We start from the raw sequence: 23,943 nt of genomic DNA, 5'->3' as shown, positions 1-23,943 counted from the left end.
CAGTTAAATAGGAACAACAGAAACATTTATCCACAAAATGTAGTAATGGTACACATTTGTAGTTTGAAGTCATGAAATAACAATACATTCCCCAGATGTTGTTTTGTATGTGGTGACGTCTATGTTGCTTAGTTGGATTTTTCTATATTTAACAATTTATGACAACTCATAGGATGTTTGTTTAAGATATTGTGACACTTTGTATCAATATTCAGTGTTTCAGAAAGTGAATGACAACGGACCGCTTAAATTACTATTTTTAAATGCTAACTGAATGTTTTAAAAATATATTTACATACTGTCTACATCGATTCAGCCGTCACCACTCACAAATGAAATCAAGGTAGAAATGTAAGAAGTTGCGAGTTGAAAAGGGCAAGTAGAAAAGAGGAAGACCTGTGAAAAACATGCTGTGGGGTGAGTCACAGCCCTGTGACCTTTCAAAATAATATCTTCATAAATTCCCTGTCTGCATCATCAGTTAGCAACAAAGCGGATAAAGGGAGATGCTGATGCGATGCATCTAAGTGAATATTTGTTCTGCTTTGTAACTACTGACTGCAGTTGTTAACAAAATGTAATGGAGCGTCAGTTTTGGAAAAGGGTTTCAAAGTTGCACTTCTTTATTCGCCTTAAAATCATATTGTTCACATTTCATCTGACATTGGCTAACAAAGTGGATGTCTGTAGCAGGACCTAAATCCTGGCGCTGCACTAGATGTCGAGTAGCAGATTACAACCGGTCTATCGAGGTTTGGACTGAGAAACTGCTAACTCCTACTGCCGCTAGTCTAGAGGTGCAATTCCACAGAGGAGCTTTGTATAACAAACATTTAGGCACCCCCGAATGGCTGTTATCGGAAACTAAAGGATCTCTAAAACATGCGTCAAATCAATAAAACATAATTTCAAGTATGTTTTTGATGAAAAAATAACATTATGAATAACCTCCCCTCACATCCCAGCAGGCTTCAAACACAATCACTTCTAATAAATAAGGTGTAGTTAATTATGCCGTCGAGGGAGGCCAGTGGTAGGAAGCTGTGTTAAGCCTGAGGCTTTGTGGGGGGGATTATTTGATCAAATTTGACAATGTACATTGAAATTATGCAAATAGACACAGCTGGTTTAAAGTGTAAGAAGATATTTTAAGCCTGGCGTCTACAAAATCTTGCTACATCGGATAACCCAGAATCAGACTGATGACTGATGGTCTGGCTCTGAGCAAGGAAACGAGTACAAGTAATATCATGTGCAAAGAAAAATTTAGGATGCTTCACTGAGTTCCAACAAAAGGACAAAGAGGACTTTTTTTTTTTCACCTCTCACATAGAAGAATGCCGAAATCTATCTATTTGTCTCTGATACCATTGGAGGTCATGCATAAAATGAAAGACCCCTTGCTAATATTTCCATCTTTTGTTGGGTTTTCTTCAAGGGCCTTCACAAACAGTGAACAGGCTAATCGCAGGGCAGCACCTCAGTGCATGTAGGCATCTGGACATGGTGAAGACGACTTGCGGAAGTTTAAATGGGCATTAGACAGGAGGAAGAAATGCTGCTAAATTTACTTAGAACATTTTGTTGTTGGTCTTTAGCTGGCTGCTGACAGTATTCAGAAATCGTTGATGGACTAGGATGTTCACCCACCTTTCTGGTTTGCAGACAAAGGTCTGAAAAAAAAGAGAAAATCAAAGAGCGCTTTGTTGAGGTCAGAGGTGAACGAGCTAATAGGTTTGAGTTTATTGGCAACGATAGCTCAAATAGCCATTTCTTGCCACCAATTCACAGTTATATTCAATAAAATAAAATTCTCATTTCAATGAGACTTGTTTGCCAGATTAAAAGTATCTTTTGAAAATAACAACCTTTAAGCAGTTATTAAATGTATTGATAGCAGCAGAAGTCCAGGTGCAACTTTTGCCTGATTAAAAACAGGAAACTGAAGCAAATAGTGAAGGCTCACAAAAATTGCCTGGTCCTGTGACTCCTGATTTCAGTTTGCAACATTCAGGTAGTAAGGTTGAACATACAGCATTTCAGGCTGGAGTTAGCAGTGATGGTGAACATTTTCTTGTGACACTTTGGATCCCTCAGTACCAAGTGAGCATTGTTTGTATGATGAAGCCCACTTGTTTGTTAGTGCTGACCCTCTCCATCAAACGTGTCTATTGAACCCGACGATGTATTTCAATGGCCTCCACAGTCGTCGAATCTTTATTGAGGAAAGCAGCTTTTTGGATGTAATGGAACGGAAGATTGGCTTCATGAATATGCAGCAACTTTGTGATGTTGTCATGTGATTATAAAGCCAAATCCCCGAGGAATGTTTCCAACACCTCGCTGAATCTACGCCATGAGGAACTTGGGGAGTTGTGAATGCAAAATGGCGTCCAGCCAAGTGCAAGCGAGGTGTGCCCAATAAAATCTGTGGTTACTGCACTAAACATTGTGCTCATGCACTGTACTCGGGCCGAAAACATGGCTGATTCTGATTCAAAGTGAAACCTGGAAACTGAAGTTACATATTTTCCGTAGGGAATTTGCCCTTTGGCTTTTTTCCGAGTGGCCAACTGTTTTTCTACAAAAAAAAAAAAAAAAACTATAAAAAAAAGAAAAAAGTTTGCATGCCCTGTTCCTCGGGCACAGCTAAAGTTCTGAGTCCCTCTGCTGAGGGAACATTCATTTACATCCATGTCTATGTCTTCTTCCAGGCTACGGCATAGGCCTTCCCCAGGGCTCTCCTCTGACCCGTAATGTGTCAGAGTTTGTGAGTCGCTACAAGTCTGACGGCTTCATGGACATGCTGCATGACAAATGGTATAAGGTTGTTCCCTGCGGAAAGAGAGTTTTTGCAGTCACCGAGGTAAGTCATCAGTGGGAGTGTTCACATGGTGAACGTGTATTGTGTACAGAGCGAAGCCTATAAATGAGTCTCCCGTTGGGATGCAGACGAGATTGGCTGCCAGCTAAAGCACGCATGCACAAAGACGTACACTTAAGTCGCCAAAATTACATAAACTCAGGTTTATTCACCGACCTCAACCACCGTTTCAAGCTCAAACCGAGTGTCGACTCCTATTCTGTCATCTGTTTTTGTGTGTGATTGAGGAGTACATAAAGTTCTCTGTGCTTCCTTCTCCTTTCACTCTTATTTTTTTGCAAAGGATTAAAATCCCTAGATACAGCACTATGTTTGTATCTCACATTCACAATTAAAGAAGCGATACAATTCCCTTCGGCCGTTCCTTTTAAAGGATCCTACTTCAAAGTTGAAATATGGAAGCAAAATGCAATTTCGCAACCTTAGCTTCACCCCGCACCAGGTACTTATTAGTCTTCATCCCATTTAAAGCCCAGAGAGCTGGCTACTCTGAAACAATGTGAGCATTAGTGCAAAGTTGGCCCCGTGGATCAGGAGCAGAAGGAGGTCATTGTAGATGTTGATGAATTTTGTCGAGTCAGCATGGAGTTAATTGCCATCAGAGGCGACGCAGAAATGAGTTGGGTGGGAGAAACGTGATTAGACGGTGGTGGAGGAGCTCCACTTCCTCTGATGAACTTGTCATCAGATGGACGTTGCTTGAGTCCAGGGTTGTGGGCGAACGGAAAGGAAACAAAGTGCTTTTTTATTTCTCCATTTTCCCCTTTTATCGTCTCTCTGCTAACTGCTGTTCCTTTTTATTACTCTAAGTTGAGCCTTCCACTTCTCCCTTCCTCAGTCTTCACTCTCCCCCTCTACCAGCATGTTTTTTTCTTTTTTCTGCCTTACACTTTATTACTACTCTTATGGGCTTACACAGCCGCACTACAACAGGAGAATATTAATTGTGCACTCACTAGCAGCGGCCTTAATGGTAATTAGCTTAAGAATAAATAAGAAATTGTTCCATTTGAATCGCTGCCGGCTCTCGGCTCCAGCGGTTTCTGACGCTCCCATGTCTTCCTTCCCTCCCAGACTCTGCAGATGGGCATCCAGCATTTTTCAGGTCTGTTTGTGTTGCTGTGCATGGGTGTCGGCGGAGCTCTGCTGACCTTGGCAGGTGAACACACCTTCTATCACCTGGTGGTCCCCCGCCTCCGGCGCTCCAACACCCTGCAGTACTGGCTGCACACCAGCCAGGTGGGTGAACACATGGGGCAGACAGGCATGCACACTGTTCACCCTCTCCTCCTTCTCTCCCCCCCGTCACATCTCGCACACACCGAAGCAAATATACTGCAAAGATGTGCAGACGCTGCTTGTAATCTTATTATTAGTCTCTGGTGTTCACGCATTCCAGCTGCTCCTGCTGCAAAGTTCCCACCTGCGTCACTTGCAGATAACCTGCGCCCTCTGCTGTTGCAAACTTTTAATGGCACTTAGTTTGAGATCATTATAGCTACAATTTGGTTATTTATCACTGAGGAAAGATACAGTCTGACCTCTTTATGTTATGTTAATTACATTAATTAATGGGGGAAAAAAACTTGCTAATTACCTAATTAAGTTTTAATGCTGCCTGTAAATTAAGAAGTTAATTTAAACTTCTTAAACGAAGCACATTTCCGATAAGCGGGGCTAAATGCTCTGGTTCATGGCCTGCCCGTTACACATCTATGCCTTTTGTCAGTAAAAGTCGCTTTCATCTGATGCTAATGGCTTCTCGAAATACAGAACAAGGCTCCAGATTTTAATACAACATACTGTATCTGAGAATTAGTGTGTTTTGCAGCAATGTTGAAATAGCAAATGAATAACAGTGCAGAATTTAAAGGTCATGTGAAGTTTTTCTTCTTATGCAACTCTAGTCATTACCAAATGAGAGCCCTGTGGCAGTTTCTGGAGTGAATAATGGAACCAGCGGTCTGAATATCAAGACTGCTCGCATTCTTTTGCTACATTTCTCTAAAAGGGCAGCCACTTCAGCGCCGCTATCTACGGTTTCTGACGTTGTAGTTCAATCCGAGCCCTGCAAAATAAGAAAAAGTTAGACTGCCGCGGCTGTAATGTTCTGGCCAGACGTTTACATGCACTCGTCATAGCTGTAAGCATCGTAAAATTTTTATGCTTACCGTTTTGTGTTTGTTCTAAAATAAAATAAATAAATCGTTCCATTAAATCAGTAAGAGCAAATGGCGAGTGTCGGTAACCTTCTGAGTGGAACTGGGAAAATGAAAGCGTGTTCATTCATCATGTGTTTTCACTGTGTGTATTTGGACAAACACTAGTACTTACCTTAAACTGTCTCAAAATGACAAGCATAAAAAATGTGTCTTTTGCTGAGATTCAGAGGATCCCCTCTGAATTTTCTGAGTCAAAGCTGCCACAGATGCTCTGTGAAACTACGTGGAATATTAATGCCTTGAAAACAGCTTTCCTAATTTGACACAAGTCAGATAGTCCTAACAATATATCTATATAAATATTTATTTTATCACCGCTTCTGCTTGCAGAAAATCCACAGAGCGCTCAACACTACGTATGAGGATGTCGGGAAGGAGCTGACCGGCCTTGACCAAAAGTAATGAGCTCACTGACATTTTGATCTTCGTTTGCTCTCTGTGTTTACAGTCCCTTGTTCTGAAAATGTCCTGCTAAATGCAACTTAAACACTACAGGGAAAGTTCATCATTCACCACAATCGTAAAGTTGCAAATACACATTATTGTAGTTGTGATACTGTCAGTTTTTGTTTTTTTGGGGGGGTTTTTTCTAGTTTACATCTTGTAAAATGTATTCTGACTAGTATTTGCATCTAAACTCCTTTAGAGATTTTATTACTACTTCCTGTTTCCCGTTAAATGTCAACAAAACACAGCGACATGTGTGGTATGTGAAAAAATGTACAATAAATAAAAAGGTTAAAGGGTTATGAAAAGTTTTGCGAGGTATCGTATGATACTTTGTGCTGACAAGTACTGCATGTGTCACAAAATCAAGATGTAGACCAAAGAATATTGGATTAGAAATCCTATAAAAAAGATTTGCCTCCTCATATATGTATGGATGTTATCCTTGTTCTGCTGGACTGAATGTCACTTGAAACATGCTCCGTTCTTCCTCTCTTTTTCCAGGCCCTCCTCTTGTATCTCAGAAAACTGCACCTTACACAGGAAACAGCATCAGCCTTCTCCGCCGTCACCTCCCACATCCCTCCCTGCTTCCACCACAGCTGGTGAAACCGGAAGCTCCTCGCCGTCTCATGAACCCAAGGAGAAGCGCGTACACTTTGACCTGGACACGCTTCACAGCTACCGCCTGCGCACGCACACGGCGTCGGTGCGTGGCCGGCCGGGCATGGTCGGCCGTCCTGGCCTCGGTCTGGGAGGGTTTGGCTTCGGCAGCCTGGGCAGCTTTACCTCCCCGCCTCAGATCAATCTCCATGTCAACGGGGGTCCGGTCTCTACCCTTGCGTCCACGGGTTTGGTCCTCTCTCCCCTGGGAAATAGGGCTACTCAGACCAGCCTGTGGGAGGGGGAACTGCAGGAGCTTCAGGTGAAGATCGAAACCTTCCGCAACCAGCTGAGAGAAGCTCTGGCTCGAAGAGCAGAGATCCAGACCAGCCTGGACAGAGAGAGGAGTGGGCTGGTGCGAAGGGACACCAGTCTGGACAGGGAAAGAGACAGACAGAAGGTCCAGACTATCAACACAGACAGAAGCAGTTCCACTCTGTCCAAACTCCCAGAAAGAGACAGGACCAGCCAACTGCAAACCCTGAACAATCAGCAGACAGGAAGGCCCAGCCAGACAGCTGGAGCTGGTACCGCGGGGCTCGGATGGACCAGCCAATTAAACACAGTGAACAGTTTGGACAGAGGAAGAGCCACTCAATCACGCCCCGTCGTTACTGTGACAGGAGAAAGGACTGTCCAGTCTCGCACTTCGAGTTTGGAGCGAAGTCAAGTCAACCAACAAGGTGCTGGAAACATACCTGTCCAGACAAGGAACACTTCTAGCCTGGACAGACAGAAGGCCAACCTATCGCGCACTCTGAACACTTTGGAGAGGACAAAAGCCAACCAGTCAAGTGTAAGCAGCGGAACCTGATTGGTTCTCTGAAGCCTTCTGGTGTGCGGGAATTAACAGAGAACTAGTCAGGTGGCGCTCTCGTTGCCACGGGATGATGGATCGGAACGGGTTCTGGTCAATTCACCCTTTTGCCATTTTGTACCTTTTGCAGCTTTGGTCTTTTCCTAGCTGACCTTTTCAGGTTTGAAATGGAGCCTTCTGCCACAGGATGTTTTGTACTGACCCTGAGTCACCTGAAGGCCACACTAACTAATTTCAAATATATCCAGCTTACATTCTGCTGTAAGAAAATACGACTCCAATTGGAAATATGAGCACAAGACATCTTGGTGTGATTAGGGGTGACAAAGATTAATCTCAAAGATCACATATTTGCCCCCTTTTATAAGTTTCTTGTGTTTTTGCTGTGTTGTTATACCAAGTCAAATTTTAATATACGATTATAATAACTTCTGTAAATACAATCAGCACTTTTCAAACAATGATTTCATGTTTTAAGGGAATAAGTAACCTGGCTCTACGTGAAAATTTAGTGCATAATCCTTTAAATGTCTCAGTGAGGAAATAAAGACACAACATGGCATACAATGATTTAATTGGACAGATATTAGAATAACAAGTGACAAAATGGCAAAGTATGGCTAAAACATAAGGTGCAAATTGGCAAAGGGGTGAATTGACCCGATTCGGTTGGAGTTCGTTGGTTTTTTTGTAGTTCGGGAGTGAGATGGCAGAAAGCAGGAAATGTTTATTCACAATTTCATTTGTAGCAATCCGCCTAATTTTAACAATTTCCGCTCCCACTTCAGTTCATACCCAGACACAAACGCAAAGCTGACTCTTGAGCGATGACGAAACTTCCACATTTACCCTGCAATAACAAAAAAAATAAAAAACTAGTCTTAAGAAAGGCAGCAGCAATTGCAACGGTGTCTTAATCTCCTAAATCAGATAGATTAAAACCGGTGAAAGAAAAACGAGTGAACTTTCGGTGGCAGTTCACATCAAGATCGATTAACCACAACTGATTAGAAAGAAGATGGCCTCTGACAACTACATAATCAGTGGCAAGAGGGCAGGAAATCTATTTTAATCAAATTAAAAGACGACTAACTAGATTAAAAATTTGAAAAGCAGAACAACAGCTTGACACAAGAATTTGCAGAAAGCGACGTAGAAAAGAAGAAATTATAAGGATGGAGTGGCATAGAGTGAAAATACTTGAAATCGCTAAATTTAATGGACTCAAACTGTAACTGCCTTGATATTATATCCTGTCCTTAAGTGACTATGTCAAGAAATGTTTTCTATTTTTTTCTCTCTCTGCTAAATAAGACATAAGAGGTGGATGTTTAACGGGTAATGGAAATGGGTGATATTGGAATATGATTTACTTTATCTGTTTTCCTTTCTGCAGTAGTTATTGAACCTTCATTCAATGTCTTTTTCTCTTGCTCTCTCTTTTTACTCCTTTATTTTTTATTTTTTTTAAGTAAGATCAAACAACACGCAGAGGCCAGGTTTTTACGTATGGAAGATTATTTGGGCCTGTAGGTTTCAGATCTAAAAGTAGGATGCTATGTAAAACATAAATGCAAATAATATGTGGAGGAGAAGACATACAAAAAAAATAAAAATCCCAAACACATTCTGCACTCTGCAAACTGCTGCGTAAGCAATCCCTTTGATCTCAGCTGTGAAATATGGACAGATCTGGTGCAGAAACCCTTTAACACAATGGAAATATGGAATATTTACTTTTTGTAAGTCAAAAACCTTTTGGCTTACAGATCACCACAGTGGCAAAAAAAAATACACGCAGAAAAAAGATAAAAATCAGACAGGATGAAAAATTGTTTCTTCTTTTTTACATATTTTTCAGTACAAATTTTTTTTCTTATATTTGTTACAGCAAAGGGACAAGGACTCTGACATTGTTTCAGACCACCCAGCTTGTAAAACATGCCCATGCCACTGCTAATTAAGAGGTGGAGACAAATACGGTTTTGAAAAACAAACATTTGCATATTTACATTCCACTTTAACGACTTAAGTCCAAAGCCAAACAATAATTCAGACCCAAACGCAGTCCAACCCATCTTCTCTCCCTCCAGTCAACGTGGGGGTTTTTAACTGAGAGAGAGATTGAACACACTAGTTCCTTGTCGGCGCTGCTCGTAGGCCCGTTTCCATGACAACGCATGACCAGGTGACCTCAGAAAGCAGGCGAGAGTGATGAGAGAGGGGAAAAAAAACGTCTTGAAGTTAAATTAATAAACTGGTAAATCACATTTAAATCCTTCCAAGTAGAGCAACACAAATCAAAAGAAGTGCATTTATGAATTAAAAATATTTAGTAAAATAGAAAGTACATAAATGCAACGCCTCACAGTTTTATATCAGCATTTTTTAATTTTTTTTTACTAATTCTTTGGTCAAAATGTGACTGAATATAGCTAGCACTTGGTTTCCTTGGCAGGTAAAAGGCTAATGTTAACTTTATTAAACAGCGTATTCTCTTGGGCTGACTAAAGTTATTAATATGGCCAACTGACTTAAATATTTCGATTTATTGTTTCTGACTTACGTAAGAAGTTTATACACGTACAGTATAGACCAAAAGTTTGGACACACTTTCTAATTGAATTCAATGTCACTGTTTGGCACTCATAAGGCTTTTTCTTGTCTCTTAAATACCGTAATCCAATAAACTGAGTCAGAATATTGTGGTTAGAATTACCCAACAGCATAAACACAGCATCTGCGTGAAACAGATATCTCACTTTGACTGTACTTTTGAAATATCTTTGCAGTCCTGTAGTCATTCTTGCAACTGACTGAGAAAGTAATTAAACATCAGAGCAATATAGACATTGAATACAGTTGTAATTGCCGAAACAGCAAAAGCTGCAAATACACAGATGAAACCGTGGATAATGTCACCTGGTGAAAAAAATGAACATAAACATACTGTAATAACCAGTCTTTCCAACTGAACAGATTGTTCCTGTTTCATGGCTTTGAAAGCTTTAAACCGTTGTGTATTAATTTTTTACGTCTCTTTCTCTGTTTTTGGTTGCAGTCGATTTCTGTTTAAGTGCCTGTTGTTAAAGAGTTAAAAGCTGCTCATTTTTGCTTAGATCCTGAGTTATATGCAGTAATCGTGCGCGCAGTCACCAGTAGAAGAGAAGAGTCGTGTCCATAGACAGGTTTCAGCTCCCTAACATTATTCAGTTTGTGAGTATGCACAGTAATTAAATCAGATGGGAAGTTCTTTGTCAGTGCTTAAAACATTTTTGCAGTTCTGTTTAAGAACAGATGTTTCACACAGCATCCCAGATCTTTTTTGGAAAGTTAGTTATGCAATATATTGCAAAGGCTGAAAGCACATTTATATGTACAGGTGAAAAAGATGCTGCTGAAAAATCCACTGAGGTGGTTTGACTCATCACAGATTTGGTTATCTCAGCTTTTTTTTTTTTTTTTTTTTTTTTTTAAAAACATTATATTTTTATCATCCTCTTTTTCCTCATGACTCCTCTAACCCCAATCCTATTAAGGTGCAAATATTAAATTACTGCAAAGTACCTTTAATTAAAATCCCATCCCATTCCTGGTCATTCTATTTAGGGCTTGTCAGCTTGCACAAACCAAGTGCATTATTTGGATTATGGAAGAAATTGTTCTAACAAAAATATGATTCCAGCAAACTTGCGATAGGGACACAACCTCTTCTTGTTTTGCGCGCCCTTCCTTTTTAAACATGTCTACTTTTCATTTTGTGGACGCTCATGCGGGTAGCCAGTTGTCCACTAGAGGGAGATGCGTCTCTGCTTCCCGGTGGCGATGGACCCTGGAGAGGTTCTAGAGCAGGGGTGTCAAAGTCAAATGGACGGAGGGCCAAATAAAAAATTTAGCTACAAGCCGAGGGCCGGACTGATCGAATGTTCATTGAGATTTTTTTAAATGACGCATTTGGTCTAGTGCAGCGGACCGGCCCAAGCCTTCGTAAATTTCCTGCGGACCGGGGGGGGGTGCGCGTGTTGTGCCGGCTTGCTGCGGGCCGGTTCTAATAATAAATCAAGATCATCCCAGGGGCCGTAGAAAATCTTCTCGCGGGCCGGATGTGGCCCGCGGGCCTTGACTCTGACATATGTGTTCTAGAGAGATATTTTGATTAACAAAACAAATTAATCAATTCACGTGGTTCGCGTATAAAGAAATAACGGCGTGTAAAAGGTGCATTGATGAACTTTGTTCTGCTACGGAGGCAAATGGTTTTGCAAAGTCTCTCCAGCATCTTAACAATGCAGTTACACTTATTGTCTTGAGATTCTCAAACTCTCCGAGCAGATTTCAGAAATCTGAAAACACCTACTGACATCATCTTGATTTTATTTTATTTTTTTGGTGATACTAATGTACATTTTAGCATCTCAACCTTTGCTGTGGTGTGAAATGGTTGTGTTCACATGCCATGGTGTCTTAAAGGACGTAAAATATTTTAGGACTTTTGTCAAGGATAAAGCTTGTGGTACTGGATATTTAAAGAGATACTTTTAAATTATCACTTATTAAAGTTATATCGACATATTAATAAATTTTATGCATAAATGGACATTCTCATGTTTTGAAATAAACATTTATATACTGATGTACTTGCATTATGTGATTCTTAAAGTAGGGATTTGTTTAAAGAACAGGTGTAACCGGCTACAAGTTAAAAACGGGAAGAATCAATAACCAAATCAATGCTAAAATTAATGAATAAAAGCAGAGATAATAATTATAGCGTGGAATCTTTACCTGTTATACTCTAAAAAACACTTAGTTTAAAGAAGTTTGGACAATTTTGCTAACTCTAATTCTAAGGACCAATAAAACCCTCAGCTGATTCTACACAGATTTTTTTTATTATTAATTATGCAATAAGAGTGATCTCGGATAAAGTCAGCTTATTTTATGTCAAAACTCCACAGTAAAAATATTTATTGCATTAATGCAGCTTGGACAATTTTGATAGCAAAACTGCAAGAAAACTTAATATAAATCTTTGTACTTTTGAAGTTCACAGCAATTATTTTCGACTAAGATGTGAGTTAATGTGTAGTTAAAACTATAAATGCCTTTCCCAACAGCACAAAATTAACATTAAGATTAGTGAAATAACCCATCAACTTATTTGTGAGGAGGGGTTTTTTTTCCATTTTGCAAATAGGGAAAGAAATATATAGAAATGCAGAATTATTCTTTGTCTGTGTTTAAAAAAAAACTGCTCTGTTTTAAATCAGTATTGGAAAAGAATATTGGTCTAACGTTGCCTCGGGCTGCAGACTTCTGATTTAGCTGATCGATTAATTAGAAATTGTAACTGATATTGATCTCTTGTCAGCAAACTGCAGACACCTAAATGTCCCGGAGTTCTTCAATTAGATCCATCATGATTTTGTGACACGTAGGGTCAAATCCTCCATTTTGTGAGGTCATAAGTCTTGATACAGCAAAGTGTAAAAAGTGAAATGGTAATGACATGTGTCACAGTCTGAGTGACTTGTCAAATAATGACTTGAGGCTAAGTCAGAAACTGGCGCCTAAATTGCAGTTATTTGTGCAATGACAGCTTTCAACCACACGGTGGCACTCAAGTCTATCACTTCAACTCGTAATGGAAGTACCTGCTGGGAGTGACTTTGCACTAAAGACACTTGTTTCTGTTTTCAGTAGAAAAAGATTATGTTGACAATTTGCAGATGCTCTAATTGTTTTCATGTTGTCTGCTATCCTTCACGCTCCTAAACCATTCGGCTGCCAACTTTTTGTCAAAAACATATACAGGTGGTTTAGAAAAGGACATGCTAGAGGTAAAAGTAGTATGCTAATAACTTACTAATGGTAAATTTGCCAGACTGCATAGTTAAAGGTATTCCTATAGTGGTAAAACCAATCAGTTCACAGTTTCCCCGAGGCTGTGATAGAACAAACAATGATCTCTTTGTCAGGTGTGTTGAAAGGCTTCTGGGGAAACACTGAAGAAATCAATCAGAATCCAATCACAGAACTGATTACGATTTCAGCTGGATGGATACATGTACTGATTTATAAGTATAAGGCTAACCAAAATGCTTTCATGTAACACATACAGAAGTCAAAGATAATATTATGTCCAGTGACAGATAAAATGAAGAGTTTTGACTCTCCATCATATGTGGCAGTGTAGCAATTTAGACTACATTGTGCTGCATGTCGTCTCACACTGCAGTAGTTCACTTTACTTTACATTGAAGGAACACAAGTGAAATGGTTTCAGGGTTGTAGGATTGCTAGCCATTCAGGAGACAAGGCAAACCTGTCTCATGTACAAACAGATGAAGGGGATGCTTACAAAACCCAAGTCGATTCTGACAGAAAAAGTGTCAGCATCGACACTTTTTCTGTAAAATAAAAAAATAAAAAAAGTGTTGATTTTTTTCACATTTTTGTTGAGTGAAAATTTTTGAGTATGGGGCTTGTGGAGATCTTTTCCCGTTAGGTTCTTGGTGTAGGAGGTTGAAGAAGAAACAGTGAGCTGAATTCATGAATCCCATTTGTTAATACCAATATACAGCTGGTCCATTTGTTCACGTTATCCTTATGGGCTCAGCGTAAAATGGCATCAAATAACAGTTTGTAATTCTCTTTGTTAGCTGCGCCCCAAAGAGGCCGTTCCCTAGTGTGTCATTTCCTTTGACCTTAGCTTTGAAGGCGTTCCCTAACATGTGATTTCCTTTAGCCTTAGCTTTGTGCGCGTGCATGTATGTATATATAAGCTTGCAAACAGCTAAAAGAAATAGAGGAAAACACAGAATTATTTATTCTCAACAGAGTGAACCAACAGTACCAATTAAAGGCCCGGGGGTTTTAAAAATTAAACCGTAGAGCGATCGGAGACAATGGGCTGTTCTGATGCATCTTGTCGTCTTTCATATCAAACAGATGAGGATCATGGTCAATGTGTGTCACTTACCTGGAGAAGACATAACTCTGCACGATGTATGATATATGTGTTTCCAGATTCCTCAATATTAGGCATACATCACTGTGCTAGCTGTACGAGTATTGAGGCCACACCCCCTACTTGCACTGTGCATTCCTCCTTCACACACACTGTGCTTTCTAGAATCCTGAACTTTTGAGGTGGCAAAACACGGCATGACATCAGAAGCCTCACATTTGGTCTTTTGGACTATATTAAGTGAGCTGGAATAGCATTAATATTGACCTCACAAATATCACATGGACTTTTGTCCATGACAGTCACGGTCGGCTATGACACACTTTTTTTTGTAAAGTATTCATTTCAATTTTGTGGAATTTAATTATTTAGAAATAGATTTGTCTTTGTGCAATCCCATTTGCAATATTAAAATATGTTTAAAGGACCCTTTTAGGAATTTAGAACAAAAATATATGCCGTGATGTGTGTAGAAGTGGACCCAATAGCAGCAGGCGTAGGATAGTGTGGATTCTTTAATGAAGATAATCAGCTTGCAGAAATCCAAAGATCCAGGATACAAGGAAATCCAATTGACAAACAAACTGGAGACACGAGGGAACATCAGGTTACCCGGGAAGGGTAACAAGGGTAGTGACGATCACAGACTGGCGAGTTGTGACTGAGATAGAAGAGCTTAACAGAACTAAACCTAAGGTAACCAGATGAGAAAATATAGAAACACTAAAGAGGGGAACAAGAAGGACCAACAAAGAAATATCTGGAACCACAGAAAAATGGTATAGCTAGACTCAGAATGTAAGAATAACTGAACCTAGGATTATGAAATAACTAAGAAATAAACATTACTAGAAACACTACAGGGAGACTGAAATGAGGAAAGCAATAACAAGACAATCCTAACCACAATAAATAACCTCAAACAATAAAACTAGAAAGACCGTTAAGGGCTAACCTAACCTAAAGGGATAACCTAAAACATAATGATAAAAATGAAGAGAAAAAAACCGAACCCAAAAACCCAGATTCCTGACAATATTCATCGAAATATAGAGCCGATTTAGACTAGTAGTCAGACAGGACCCAAAACCACATCCAAGACCAAATCTGACTCCTACGGTTTTGAAATAACTTCTATTTCAAAATGTTTGAATGAAAGATTTTTTATGAGCCTTTAAACGTTTGTCATGTTTGCAATGTGTTGTTATTTACACACAGGTCAATTCTTATCCAGACAATAAATAAGTGAAGGTAGGAGGCAGTGCAATCCGAGTAATCTTCCAGTGTGAATGTGTAGAGCATCTCTGGTCAAAGTAACTGTCAGATATAAAAGTTAAGTGTAAAAATCAACTGGAGAATATTCAGAAGAGCCATCATAAGATTTGCTTTAGATTTTCTTGTCCCTTCTAGGATTAGCCATTAGCTTCAGTCTAATGACACCAACTAATGTGAAGATAAACCTAAGCAGGACACCCACAGAGTTATCTGCTGAGGGTAAGACATTAATATTTTATAACCTTTTAACAAAACTTCCTTCTAAAATGTTGTAAAACAGTTATCTAAGTGTTAAAGTCAGAATAAAAGTTGTGCAAAGGTACATGTACTGTCAGTGATAAAAGTCTGCTATTTGGGTCACGTCTGAACCCAAAAGCAGTCAAAAGTAATTTTAATTAAAAATTTTAAAAATCCCCAGTGCACATACCCTGCAGCAGGCAATTAGCATCCAACCAGGGTAAATGGCAAACAGTGATGATTTTTTTGGGCAGCGCTGTAATTAGAAAAAAAAAATATATATATTTTTTTAGTCATATTGTGAAATTCATAGTGAGAAGATTGAGTTTCCAGCAAAATTGAAAAAAAAAAGAATCAACATATGGACCACTTCTGTCTCACATGCTTCTCTCTTCCCCTTGACAGCGCTTTGTATGTAGGTAAACAGCATTCAGACACAGTGAATGATGAGTTTATTAGCTCCTACCAGCTGTGACCAACCCTTGGGTATTGTTGGAGGGGTATAGCTGTACCTCTGTGAGCACAGGGTTGTAGAGATGGGGGGGGGGGGGGGGGGGCTCTACCCAGGCCAGGGGGAACGGGAGGGGGTGAAGGGAATCACAGACGAGGGAGCGCCTGTGAGTATACCAGAAGAGCTCCCTGGCAACTAGAGACAGGATTGACGCCATAAATGGGGCTCCCCTGTTCTCTCACCACGAAGCAGTCAAACAAAGGGCAGTGACAGAGGGTGGGAAAGAAGAGGAGGGGCCGGGGTATGCAGGATATCTAAATGGGTGTAAAGTTTCTGAAGGCTGGACAGCAGACGGATTCCTGCTCCTCACCCTAGCAAGCTTTTCCTGCCCAGACAGTGTCCTGAAAAACATCTTCACCTTTTTGGCTTTTTGTCATGTTTTAACTGCTAACATCAGCCTATCATGACGGGATTTATGTGACGGAGCAGCATAAAGCGGCACGGTTGTGAACTGAAGTAAAATAATACACGGCTTTCAAAAGTTTCAACAGACACAAATCTGAAAAGTGTGGCATGCATTTAGATTTAGACCGGTGAGGCAATCTTTGTGGAATCCCTTTAGCGACAGCTACAGCTACAGCTCCACGTCATTTTGGGTATGGCCTTTGACTGGGCCAATCTAACACATGAATATGTTTTCAAGTAAGCCGTTCCATAGCAGCCACGGCTGGGTGTTCAAGGTCATTCCTGATGGGATTTATGTTTTTTCCAACCATTAACATGTTTTTTTCGAGGACTGACTTCTGTTGAGCTCCACCTATCTGCCCACCATTTCTGGATAGGTCCCCATTCCCTGACGAGAAAAGAGTTTCTACAGTATGACGCTGCCATAATCAAGTGTTACTGAGAGGATGATGTGTTCAGGGTGACTCGCAGAGTCCGTTTTTCACCACGCATCGGTATGTAGGCCAGACGGTTTAGTCAGATGAGACCAAACTAGCAGGACCTTTAATTGCTTTCTGATTCTGTGAGTAATGAATCCCTTGACTTTAGGTTTGTTAGCTTTGCAGGTGTCATACTCTTACCATTTTCAGATGATGGGATGGAATTGTGATATGCCTAGAGTTGGGGGTATAGTTTTAAAACCTAAACCTGTTAAAACTTCTCCACAACTTGACAGGAAACAACTTTTCTGGATTTATTCCGAGGTTAAATCACACAAAGAGAGATACATTCAGAAATTTGGGGACTTCTGACAGAACATTATTTTATTTAGTTGTATCAAAGTGTAAGAGCCAAAAATGTTAGTTTTAACATTGTTTAATTTTTGTATGCTTTTTGCATATTTAGATATTGTTTTTACAGTAAGGTTTTATTTTACTATGTTTTTTGTAAAACAGCGCCACCTAAAGGACACAATTGTGTATATATAAAAAGTGCTGTGTCACTTACGATAGAAAAAGAAAAGAATGTTGGATGTAGTGTGGTCGCTTAACCTCTACACAGTTTTTGACCGTTACTTTTAAGGATGCTGTGCAAGACAAAATAATTTTCATGTTACGCCAAAGAAAGTAAAGTTCATACTTTGTGTGGAACCGTAAGTATTGTTTATTATTTAATGCACAAGACATATCAATGAACAGAAACGCGTCAACTATGAAGAGATAAGCTAACCGATACTAACAAAGAAAACTGAAGCTAATTTATCAATATAGTGGCTTTATAGAAAAGAACAAGTAGCCACTACATAAGTCAAAAACTGTTTACATCGTTTGAAAAGAAGGATGACTTCTTGTGTCTATTGAAGCCGTAGGACAACGTAATAACGATTTTTAAAGCATAAAGAAGGTCATAATGGCGGACAACTCATTAAACGCTGTAGTAAACGAAGATGACCAAAAGAGGGCGCCAAAGCTCACAGAAAAGGCTCTGGATTCTAAACTCCATAAACTGATCAACGTAAGAAGATACAAACTTGGACAGTTGACAGCTAAATCTAAGGAGATTGATAGCTTAATGCAAAATGATGGAAGTTTGATTCAGATTGAAGAAGAGCATTTACCATTATTTCAGACACTTCTTGAAGAGTTTAGTAAATCCAATGATACAGTTTTGGAAATTCTTCATGAAGATGAACAACATGTTGACCAAGAATATTGGTTTCAGCCAAAATATGATTTTTTCAAGTCTATTTTGGAAAAAACAGAAACATGGATTAAAGAAAAGAAAAGGAAAACCATAGATGACCATCAGTTAGATGTAGAAGTGAGTCCTATGGATAGTGTATCCATTGCTTCTGTGTCAAAGAAAAGATCAAAAGGGACTGGATCTAAAGCAAAATCAGTTAGTAGTAGTTCATGTGCTTCTTCATCCACATCATCTGCATCCTCAGCTCGCTTGAAGGAGGAAGCGAAAAGAGCTGCACTTCTTGCAAAGGCTGCTACTCTTAAAAAGAAGCAGTTGTTGGAATTAGAAGAAGCTCAACTAAAAGCTAAGAAAGAACAGTTGGATGTTGAAACTGCCATAGCAGAAGCAACTGCCAAGATAAAGGTTTATGAAGACTATGAAGCTCCAGTTATCAGAGATGGAACATTTGAAAGCAAAACCTTTACACAAAAAGAGGAAAGTGAAAATGTGCATCATCCCCGCTTGCCAAGAGATTTGCAGCAACAACCAACTTCTTATGATGCTGTTGTTCAGTCAACCCAACACGTCACTGATGTTCACTCATCTGAACTGTTACATGGAAACACACAGCAGAGTAATAATATGGAGGAACTTTGCAAAGTAATGCAAAAACAGAATGACATCACAGAACTTCTTGTTAAACAACAACAACTTTCTAAAATGCCACCAGTTGATGTTCCTATTTTTTACGGTGATCCATTGCATTTCCGTTCCTTCATGAGAGCCTTCAATCACGCTATTGAAACAAGGACTGAGAACCCTGCTGATAAACTGTACTATTTAGAACAGTATACAAGAGGTGAAGTCAGAGATCTTGTTAGGAGCTGTCAACACATGCAACCACACAGAGGTTTTCAGGAAGCAATGAAATTGCTACAAATCCAATATGGAAATGAGATTCAGATTGCTTCCGCTTATATGGACAAAGCATTACAGTGGCCTCAAATTAAGCCTGAAGATGGAAAGTCATTGAGTTCTTTTTCTCTTTTCCTTACAAGTTGTTGTAATGCGATGGAAGACATTGACTACTTGGATGAGATGGACAATCCTGTCAACATAAGGATTTTGACATCCAAACTACCATATAAGATGAGAGAAAAATGGAGAGCTCATGCATTTGAACTACAAGAAAAATCCAAAAATAGAGCTAAATTCACAGATTTGGTGAGTTTTATTGACAAACAAGCTCGGCTGATGACAGATCCATTGTTTGGAAATATAAACCCCTCTCAACCAGCAGAAAAAGGAGAAAAAAGAAAGACACAGATCAAAAGTGTAAAAGGAGATGGCCTCAAGAAAAGTAGCTTTGCAACAGACATTACCTGTAAAGAAGAAACCACAATTAAAGCTACTAAAACTCAATCAGAAAGAGCTACAAACAGCACTGCTTTTTCAACGCCATGTCTATTTTGCAAAATGAATCACACATTTGAAATGTGTGACGCTTTCAGAGACAAACCTCATAAAGATAAGGTTGAATTTTTGAAGAAATCAGGACTTTGTTTCAGCTGTTTGGTCAGAGGACATCTTAGTAAAGATTGCAAACGAAAGATGTCATGTCAGTTTTGTGCTCAAAACATCCAAGTCTGCTTCATGTTTTAAGACTTGAAGAAAATAAACCTGAATCAACCAGTGATAAAAATGAACCACAGGTCTCATCAAGTGCACTTGCATCAGTGCTTAAGGAAAATGATTTGACTGGGGATAAAGATAGTATTCTTGCAATAGTGCCTGTAAGAATCAAATCAAAGAAAAGTCCAAAAATGGTTGAAACTTATGCCTTTATTGACCCAGGAAGTTCTGGTACTTTTTGTACTGAAGATTTAGCAAGACAGCTCAATCTCACAGGCAGAAAAACAAAGATTTTTCTTACTACTATGAATAAACAGTCCAGCACTGATAGCTACATGTTGACTGACCTGGAAGTGAGTGGTATGGAAGGATGTATGTTTATTGACCTGCCAAAAGTATTCACACAAAAGGAGATACCAGTGAGCAAAGCAAACATCCCTCTGCAGGAGAACTGGATCAGTGGCCATATCTGAAGGATGTTAAATTGCCATGCATAGATGCTGATGTGAGTCTTTTGATTGGAAACAATGCATACAAGGCCATGGAACCCTGGAAAGTGATAAACAGCCAGGACAGTGGACCATATGCAGTGAGAACACCACTCGGTTGGATAATAAATGGACCCCTCAGAGATCCCAATGGAGCCTGCTCAGAAATGGAAAAGCAACAACAGGTTACTGTTAATAGAGTCAGTTTGGAAACAATAGAAGAACTCACAAGGCAACAATACAACCATGACTTCCCTGAAAGAAACTGTGATGACAAGTTGGAGATGTCTCATGAAGACAACCTTTTCATGGAAAAAGTAACTAGCTCACTAAGTTCTATCAATGGTCATTACTGTATGAAGCTTCCTGTCAAACATGAGTCTGTCACAATGCCATGCAACAAAAAATTGGCTGAACAACGTGCAGTTAATCTGAAAAGGAAATTTCAAAGAAACCCATTGTTCCATGATGAATACAAAACATTTATTTCAAACATGTTGGAGATGGGCTACGCAGTACAAGTACCGAATCAACAACTCAACAGACCGGATGGAAGGATTTGGTACATACCACATCATGGTGTGTACCACCCTCGTAAAAAGAAGCTGCGTGTGGTTTTTGATTGTGCTGCTTCATTTCAAGGAACATCCCTAAATGACATACTGCTACAGGGACCTGACCTTGCTAACTCCCTCATTGGAGTCCTCACCCGGTTCAGGCAGGGTCCTATTGCAATGACAGCAGATATTCAAGCAATGTATCATCAAGTAAAGGTTGCAAATGAAGACACAGACCTTTTGAGGTTCTTGTGGTGGCCTGAAGGTGACTTCACAAGAACTTTAGAAGAGTTTAAGATGATTGTCCATCCATTTGGTGCCACATCTTCACCTAGTTGTGCTATGTTTGCACTAAGGAGAACAGCTGAGGATAATCAAAGCAAATCATCATCAGAAACAGTGGAAACTGTACTAAATAACTTCTATGTTGATGACTGCCTTAAGGCTGTGGATACCACTGCTAAAGCCATTGTTATGGTTGAAGAATTAACTGCATTGTGTGCCACAGGAGGGTTTCATCTAACTAAATGGGCAAGCAACAGCCGTGAACTGTTGGCTACCATCCCCGAAGAAGAGAGAGCAAAGGAGTTCAAAGATCTGGACCTAAGTAATGATACATTACCTAAGGAAAGAACGCTAGGAGTTCAATGGTGCACTGAAAGTGATGCTTTCACATTTACTATCAATGTGAAAACCAGACCGATGACAAGAAGAGGACTTCTCTCGGTGGTGAGTTCGATTTATGATCCACTGGGTTTTCTAGCACCCGTCACTCTTTTCCCAAAAACTCTTCTCCAACAGATGTGCAAGAACAAACTTGGATGGGATGAAGAAATACCTGAAGAATTTGCAAGAAAATGGAAAAAGTGGCTTGATGAGCTTGACTTGCTTTCGAGCTTCAACATTAACAGATGCATAAAACCACCTGAGTTCAAGTCTGTCATTACAGCTAAACTGCATCATTTCTCTGATGCAAGTGAGTTGGGATACGGAACTGTCACATATCTCAGCTTAAAGAATGAAGAAGGAAAATTCCATTCTGCTTTCATCATAGGAAAGGCCCGTGTTGCACCGATAAAGCAGACTACAATACCAAGAATGGAACTTGCAGCTGCTGTCGTTGCTGTAAAAATGGACAAAATGTTGAGGAAAGAAATGCAACTCGACTTACAAGACTCACAGTTTTGGACTGACAGCACTACAGTGTTATCTTACATCTCATCTGAAACACACAGATTCAAAACTTTTGTTGCAAATAGAGTTGCAATTATAAGGGACAACACAAAACCATCTCAGTGGAGATATGTTAATACTTCCCTCAATCCAGCAGACTGTGCATCACGTGGGTTGACAGCTGAAGATTTTATGAAAAATGAGAAATGGATAAATGGCCCAGCATTTCTTCAAAGTCTGGAAGAGTCATGGCCTGAAGGTCATGAAAGTAAACCTGTGGACCAAGATGATGTTGAGTTGAAGAAGAAACTAAAAGTAAACTTAACATTGACAACAAGTGCTCCATGCCCTATTAACCAACTGATTGAGTACTATTCCAGTTGGTACAAGTTAAAAAAGGCTATAGCATGGATGCTAAGGCTCAAAGAAATCTTATTACAACTTAGCCAGCAAAGACAACTCATCCAAAAGACAACCAGTATGATACGGTCAAGAGGATGAATGAGTACAAGACTAAAATGAAAATGAATCCACTATCAGTACAAGACCTACAAGATGCAGAAAGGGCAGTTGTTCAGTATAGTCAATGCCAACGGTTTCCAGAAGAAATCTCATCTTTGCAAAAAGGCGTTTGCGTGAAAAGGAACAGTGAGATCTATAAATTAGATCCTCTCCTTATTGATAACACACTGAGAGTTGGTGGTAGACTTTGTAATTCAGCCATGCCTGAAGAGGCTGTACATCCCGCTATTCTCTCAAAAGACATGCACATATCAAGACTCATTCTCAGGAATATTCATGAGCAATCAGGACACAGTGGAAGAAACTATGTGCTTTCTCAACTACGACAGAAATATTGGATTCCTAAAGCACATTCAGCAGTAAGGAAGTTGCTTTCAAACTGTGCTGTTTGTCGAAAGCTTCATGGAAAACCAGGAGAACAAAAAATGTCTGACTTACCACAAGATCGAGTTTTGCCTGATTCACCACCCTTCACTAATACAGGTGTCGACTTTTTTGGACCAATCGAAATAAAGAGAGGACGGAGTAATGTTAAAAGATATGGTGTCCTATTTACATGCCTTGCAATCAGAGCTGTGCATATAGAAGTGGCTCATTCACTGGACACAGACTCTTGTATAAATGCAATACGGAGATTTATGTGTCGAAGAGGACAAGTTATGGTGCTTCGCTCAGACAATGGCACTAACTTTGTTGGTGCCGAAAGACAGTTGCGCGAGTCTATTGAGCAGTGGAACCAATCAAAGATTGAGGATACACTGAGACAAAATGGAATTCAGTGGATATTTAATCCACCAAGCGGCTCTCATCATGGTGGAGTTTGGGAGAGGCAGGTTCGAACTGTGAAAAGAGTGCTGAGCTCTGTGCTGAAACAGCAGATGCTTGATGATGAAGGTCTCCAAACGGTGCTCTGTGAGGTTGAAGCCATCATTAATGCAAGACCTATAACAAGTGTTTCGGATGATCCTAATGACATTGAACCGTTGACTCCAAACCATTTGCTGTTACTGAAAAAGCAACCTCTGTTACCATCTGGACTGTTTCAACAGGCAGATCTCTATGCTCGCCGAAGATGGAGGCAGTCTCAGTATATTGCTGACCTATTTTGGAAACGGTGGACGAAAGAGTATCTTCCCATTCTTCAAGAACGTCAAAAGTGGTTTCAAATTAAAGAAAACCTCGGAACTGATGATGTTGTCCTAATCATGGATGAAACTGCTCCCAGGAATGCATGGGTCATGGGAAGAGTCCTAAAAACTTTGCCGGATAAGAAGGGTCTAGTTCGCAGGGTTCTGGTGAAAACAATGACCAACACATTGGAAAGACCCATTGACAAGTTATGCTTGATTCATAAGAAGGACATTGTATAGAGACAGTTACATCACTTCTTTTTTGAATATATTCTATGTTTTTGCTCTTGCTAAAGTTATGTTATATAATTGACATGTTTTCTCCATGTGCAATTATGGGGCCGGAAA

The 23,943-nt window shown here is 39.8% G+C and overlaps 2 protein-coding genes across 2 annotated transcripts in view; both read left to right on the top strand.

The window, feature by feature from the left end:
* grin3ba (glutamate receptor, ionotropic, N-methyl-D-aspartate 3Ba) overlaps positions 1-7,595 on the top strand; it is a 109,379-nt gene extending 101,784 nt beyond the window's left edge. The window contains exons 9-12 of the mRNA XM_044142198.1: positions 2,715-2,866; positions 3,959-4,123; positions 5,437-5,504; positions 6,058-7,595. Coding sequence (XP_043998133.1) covers positions 2,715-2,866; positions 3,959-4,123; positions 5,437-5,504; positions 6,058-7,030 — 1,358 coding nt within the window. The 3' untranslated portion in view covers positions 7,031-7,595. The remainder of the gene's footprint in view (positions 1-2,714; positions 2,867-3,958; positions 4,124-5,436; positions 5,505-6,057) is intronic.
* A 12,596-nt stretch (positions 7,596-20,191) lies between these two features.
* On the top strand, positions 20,192-22,452 carry LOC122845784. The gene is made up of 2 exons (XM_044142197.1): positions 20,192-21,499; positions 21,572-22,452. The coding sequence occupies exons 1-2, from the start codon at positions 20,267-20,269 to the stop codon at positions 22,442-22,444; spliced, it is 2,106 nt and encodes a 701-aa protein (XP_043998132.1). The 5' UTR covers positions 20,192-20,266; the 3' UTR covers positions 22,445-22,452.
* The last annotated feature ends 1,491 nt before the right edge of the window (positions 22,453-23,943 follow it).

The sequence above is a fragment of the Gambusia affinis genome, linkage group LG16 (assembly GCF_019740435.1).
Source record: "Gambusia affinis linkage group LG16, SWU_Gaff_1.0, whole genome shotgun sequence".
Classification (NCBI taxonomy): domain Eukaryota; kingdom Metazoa; phylum Chordata; class Actinopteri; order Cyprinodontiformes; family Poeciliidae; genus Gambusia; species Gambusia affinis.
This window is presented reverse-complemented; position numbering and strand designations above follow the sequence as displayed.

What these genes read in the sequence shown, in the direction of transcription:
- LOC122845784 (XM_044142197.1), top strand. Translation starts at nt 20,267, where the DNA reads ATGGAACCCTGGAAAGTGATAAACAGCCAGGACAGTGGACCATATGCA. An exon ending in GAAGAGGACTTCTCTCGGTG is followed by an intron (nt 21,500 to 21,571) that starts GTGAGTTCGATT and finishes CTTCTCCAACAG; the next exon opens with ATGTGCAAGAACAAACTTGG.